The sequence below is a fragment of the Amaranthus tricolor genome, chromosome 5, assembly GCF_026212465.1.
Source record: "Amaranthus tricolor cultivar Red isolate AtriRed21 chromosome 5, ASM2621246v1, whole genome shotgun sequence".
Taxonomy (NCBI): domain Eukaryota; kingdom Viridiplantae; phylum Streptophyta; class Magnoliopsida; order Caryophyllales; family Amaranthaceae; genus Amaranthus; species Amaranthus tricolor.
Window position 1 is genome coordinate 27,778,044 of NC_080051.1, and position 6,000 is coordinate 27,784,043.

The following is a 6,000-nucleotide window of genomic DNA, read 5'->3' on the forward strand; positions in this document are numbered from 1 at the left end:
ATTTGTTTTAAGTTAATTTTTGGAGATTTAAAGTCCAAAAAATAAGCAAAAAGAATTATTGATATAAAGAAATTTGCTTACATTTACATAAAAAGAAATAACGTTCCATGTATACAATTGATAAATCCATTACAAAAATGCTTATTATAGGGAAGATATTATGACAAAAGCACCAAAAATAGGCTTTTAATTACTCTAAAAACTATGTTCTTGCTAACAACCTTCCAAATAACCCAAATCATAATTTTTTATTATTTACGTCATCAAGTATGGGTTGCACTTTGCTTATTACATCACATAAAGGAAACTTTTCAGAACAATCATACAACACAATTATATTATGATGGAAAATGAACACTTTTCAGAACAATTAAACAAAAAATTGTGAAAAAAAAGCTAAAAGGATACAAATTCAAAGATACAGAGTAATAAATTAATGAATTCTCTATTTTTTTTGTATTTGTTAATCACTTTAGATTTTTTTTTCAATTTAAAAGATAAAAATTTAAATTAGATTTTAAAAGAATATATTAAAGATAACTTACATTTTCTTGTGTTTTTTTAAATTTATAAATTTATATTATATATATATATATATATATATATATATATATATATATATATATATATATATGAGGATATTTTTGGGGCAATTATCATTGGATACAACTAACTTAATTTGTTAGAAAAGTGGTACATGAAATGAGATGAAGATAAAATATTTATTACTAAATCTTGAATATCTTTCCTTCTCTAGCCATACTAAAAATATTACTCTAAATAGAGAAACACATGGAATTAAATAAGAAAAGTACAATAATTAATTAATCTAAGAACATAGAAAAAAATATACATAAAACTTCCTAGCTTCCTCTTCACCTCAATCACCTCCTAAAACAAATAATATACTCTTTTGTTCTAATCAGATTACTCGTTACAATTTATTACAATTAATAACTCAACTAATAATCCGACTTAAAACAAAAAGAATTTTTTTTAAAAAGAATTTTTTTTCTTAACCCCCTTGATTTTTAAGAATAATGGACCCACATAACTTTTTTTTTTTGATAATTCACCACCAAAGCACAATGGTGAGAATGAACAAGAAGAAACTTCATGCAACTTCCTTACTTATTTCCTTCAAACATTGCAATCTCCACGTGGAGGATTACCAAGCGTTAGATTTCCATCAATTTCTTTGTTGTTGTGTACTTCGTCCATTTTTATCATTTCTTGGACAATTACTTGAATGCTTTCCGCAGCAGTTACCTTATTTTGTGGCTCTTTATCCATAGATTCTTGCTCCTTTTTCTCTACCTTTCCAAGCTTTATATCAACTGATAATTCTTGATGAAGTTGCATTATATCTCCTTCTGTTATCATTAAATCCAAAATTTTCTTTTGCTTCTTTGATGAAGCCTTATATATTGTGTAAAGTATCATTTGAGCTATTCCAAATAAAAATCCAAGCACATTTGGTAACTGCAACAATATAAATAATCCATCACCAAATATTCTACTATACTTGCAAGTTTATAACTATATAAATTTAAATTCATCATATATATGGTATCAGAGCTCAAATTAATGAGTAAGACTTTATTATATTACTCCATCCTATTCATCTTATGAACTAGTCTCATTAAACCTTTTTATATTTAACAAAATAAAATTTTAACTCTTAATATATATATATAATTATTCAAAATAAAAAATTAATATTAATAATTTTTTTATTTAAATGAATCTAATAAAATTTCAATTAACTATGTTTTATTTTATTGATTAAGTTAAGAATAAAATATAAATTCAGATTAATAAATAAATAGTTAACAAAATTTAAATGAGAGTATGCAGAAGGAGAGAGAATATATATCATTAAGGTTTACTTACGGCAATGTAGTAGTCTTTGATGAGAAAGCCAAAGAAAAACCAAAAAACTGCGCAGAATGTAAGGGCGAATGATAACCCAAATGGCATGAACTCTACACTCTTGGTCCTTATTACCATCCTCTGTACGTTATAATTATAAAAGAATAAAATAGTTAAAATAAAGTAAATTAAATCATTCATTTAAATTTTAAAAAATAAAAATACTAATACGAGTATAATTTGTTGTATGTAAATATATTTGAAATAGTTAGAAAGAAAATAAAAATTCATACCATGACGCTAAGAGGAGCAGCAAAGACACATACGGAAAAGATACCACAAATCCATCCAACAACATTTTCACGTAATCCACCGCGTGATAAGATTGTATGTTCATCATTTCCTCGAACAAACAACATTGTTATTGCAACTATCACTCCAAAGAACACTACATTAAACAGTCCAATCAACCTCGCTGTATATACCTGCATGCAATTATTTTGTTAGATATTAATCAACCCATTTAATTTTTTTACTATAATATTACTTCCATTGATTTTTTTAGTTGCGCCCAGACAACTTTTACGAAAAATTAATGTTTGTCGAATTATTTTTATCTAGAATTATATACATCTAAAAATTATTAAAAAATTTAATATCATGAAAATATGCAACGATAAAAATAAAATAAGATCTCACATGACTTTTTTTTCTCATATAATAGCTACAACATGTAAAATACCATAAAATGATAAACATTGCTAAATCATAAGTACTTAGGTGCAAGTATATATATGTCATTACTCTATGTCTCTTTGAATTTGCACCATAAAACTAAAAAGTTCTAACATATTTAAGTTTTAAGGTGCAAATTCAAAATAAAAAAAAATGTATATATATAAACATGGAAAAAAATTTATATCATTGATACAACTCAAGATACTATTGTGTGTAAGTCAATAGAACCAAATGTTACAAGTTTGAATCTCATGATTCCTAGTTTTTATATCGACACTTTTAGGAGGCGGGATAAAGAATATAACATATTATATATCATTTCAACTATATCGGCTTAAGTTTTTGGTTGGTTAACTGATTATCATAGGTTTACTTGCATTATGCTTGATGTAAACAAATGAAAGAAAATGTAATTAATTACCCTGACATTTTTGGTAGCATAAATGAGAAAAACAATAAGATAGAAGCTTTCAATGACAAAACCAAAGGTGTTTATGGTGATGATCATCATTCCATTGCTTTCTTTGATTAGAGCATAATACAATAACAGCATAGCACTAAAGAGTGCAACTGAATAAGGTATACTTTGAAACCCTTGAGTTGATTTCTTCTTGTATATACTCCAAAATGTTGGCCTATATTAATATTAATAAAAAAAACCCACAAAACATATCATTTTTTTAATATAAATAAATCAATAAATATGATTTGATTAAACTTAATTAAAAGAAAAAAAAAATAGTTCTTACAATGGAGCTAAGAAAACACCACAAGACACAAAATTTCCAAGAATGCCAAAAATGAAGGTTAATTGATGAAGATGTTGAGGAGACAGTGCCATTTTTATTATTTTTTTAATTTTAATTAGCTATATAATTAAATTATCTCAACCTTAATCCTTAATTAATTTCAAAGAAATTAATCTAATAAGGATTAAGGAGAGGAAGCTTAACAAGCTTCAATTAATTAAGAGAATAAGTGAGAATAATTAAGAGATGTTATATTGGCAACTGTGGGATGAAATGAGGTGAGTGAGGATGGTATTTATAGGGAATAATGAAAAAGCATAAAAGCATGTAATGGGAGTCTATAAGGGCTCTTTTTTTCAAAAAAAAAAATAAAATAAAATAAAATTTTTAAGTTAGTTTTAAAAATTAATTGCTTAATTAAAAAGTATATGAGATTAGCAAAGTGTTGAGCTGTTTTGCATTACCTGTGTAGGCTTCTTGTAAGCTGTAAATTAGAAGTAGTAGTGCTTGCATTTACTAATTGGTAATTATTGTCTCTTAACTTTGCTTTATTAACTTGCCTTGCTCTACTACCTAGTCTTAGATTAACTTCTTTTAAAACATGTATCTTTCATTTGTCTCTTTTAAAGAGATTTCAGCCTAACTGTTTCATTTGAATTTTCACACTTGCTGAGATAACATTTTAACCCTTAATATCTCAAATTATTCTTAATTAAAAATTATAAAAAGTTGATACTAATAATCATTTTATTGAGACGAATCAAACAAAATCCCACATGACTATGTTTTAACTTATAGATTAAGAATAAAATATAAATTAAGAGTGATAAGTTTATAGTGCCTTAAAAAAATGGGACAATTAGACTGAATAGGAGATAGTATAAAATATAATGGCTGTTGACGAGATTTAAATTTTGTAGATTTTTAAAGAATAAAATTTGAGTAGAATACAAGAGATGGTCGTCTTACACTTTAATATAGAATATCGGAAGCTCACGGTTAAAAATGTATTTTGGAACATATTTGTATACGTACTATTTAGTTTAGTATTTTACAACTACAAATAAAAAAATTATTTTCCTGAATATTTGGACATTTTATAAAAAAGTCTTTCGTGTGAAATTTGATTCATGAAGATTATGTATTCAAGCATACTAAAATTAACTATATTTTAATATTAACGTTTATATTCATAGTTATTAGAATTCCGATTTTGATCCACGATTCTACCATCCTACAGTTCAAAAATAAGAGACCAATTTGGATCATAAGTAGGATCTTAATGTGGTATAATCATGCGATTCTACTTAGCTCAATAATTTATGTGGTAGGATCATAACACGATCCTATGATCCATTCCTACAAAGGTAGTTTCAATTGTATTATTTTCATATAATTCATTCACTTATGTATAAATATAAATATAAATGAATTATATCAATACCACTATAAAATTTTAGTTTTCTTAATTTACAGTTTAAAAAAGATTTAAAAGTATTTATTTTTCAAAACTTAATAAATGAAGTCAAATAAGTTTTTACTTACCCCTTAAAATTTATAAAAGAAACAAATATAATTGATAATTAGTAATCCAAAGCACATTAAGGCATATTTGTAAGATCACACGATCCTACAATCCGATTTTATCGATTTCAATCGTACCCCTCAACGATCCTGGGTAGAATCATGATCCTAATAACCTTGTTTATATTATTATATTCCTACATATATAGCGCCAAGAAAGATATGTATAAACATTAACTGATATGAAGTATTTAAAATGAAACAAAGTTGATAAACTGTACTAAATTATGTGTCAAAGTCTAATATATGTTTAATATATTCAAAAAATATATATATTTATACGAAAAAAGTTGGTGGTTAAAATAATTTTTTAGGTTCATTCCCAAATAATATTAGATTCTTTTAATTAAGAATTGTGAAATTTAAATTAATTGAAATTTAATATTAACACAAATTCTTGTGAGAAACGGTCTTTTTGAGAAATCATTTTTAATTTGGTCAGAGTATTATGATTTATTAATTTAATTAAGCTTTAATTAGATGAGTCTAAGAGACGGTCTCTTAGAAGACTGACTGTAATATTAAATCAATTTACTATTGTATGCTAATTAGTATAATTAATATAAATATTTTTTGAGCAAAAATGAATTTAATGCTAGGCTTGGAAAGTTAATTTGAAGGTTATTTATACCAAAGTTATACTCCAAGTCTCATGCTTCTTTAATTTTTGGTGATAGCTAGCATAGCTTTAATTTTAGGCCCTTCATTTATATTTTTAATTATATTTATATTGGGGTTTACCTCCACTTTCTTTCTCGATAAGAATTTATTCCACAGTTTGTGAATAGAGCTTGGACCATCACACCTACCAATCAAGTAAAGGACTCATACTCATTTGAATTTCCCAATTCATCAATGTTTAATTTAACGAACCACAATAACAAATGCCTTTTAAGCCGCATTAATTTTATCTATGGTCGTAGGATTTGAGAAGGTCAGATATACACAATTTAATTTTTATTAAAGATAAAACTAAGAAATAAAACGTTATATATAATTTACACAAATAAGAAATATACATGATTTAATAAATTATTTTATTTTAGTTCATTACATA

General features: G+C 25.2%; 1 protein-coding gene across 1 annotated transcript; it reads right to left on the bottom strand.

The window, feature by feature from the left end:
• Positions 1 to 771: 771 nt before the first annotated feature.
• On the bottom strand, positions 772 to 3,629 carry LOC130812667 (bidirectional sugar transporter NEC1-like). Its single transcript, XM_057678220.1, has 5 exons — positions 3,360 to 3,629; positions 3,032 to 3,245; positions 2,166 to 2,357; positions 1,894 to 2,013; positions 772 to 1,482 (listed from the first exon to the last, which is right to left on the bottom strand). The coding sequence occupies exons 1-5, from the start codon at positions 3,449 to 3,451 to the stop codon at positions 1,141 to 1,143; spliced, it is 960 nt and encodes a 319-aa protein (XP_057534203.1). The 5' UTR covers positions 3,452 to 3,629; the 3' UTR covers positions 772 to 1,140.
• Between the last annotated feature and the right edge of the window lie 2,371 nt (positions 3,630 to 6,000).

Coding starts and splice junctions, on each gene's coding strand:
- LOC130812667 (XM_057678220.1), bottom strand. CDS start 3,451: ATGGCACTGTCTCCTCAACATCTTCATCAATTAACCTTCATTTTTGGC. Junction 3,246..3,359: donor GGTGTTTTCTTAGCTCCATT/GTAAGAACTATT, acceptor ATATTAATATAG/GCCAACATTTTGGAGTATAT. Junction 2,014..2,165: donor CTGCTCCTCTTAGCGTCATG/GTATGAATTTTT, acceptor TATAACGTACAG/AGGATGGTAATAAGGACCAA.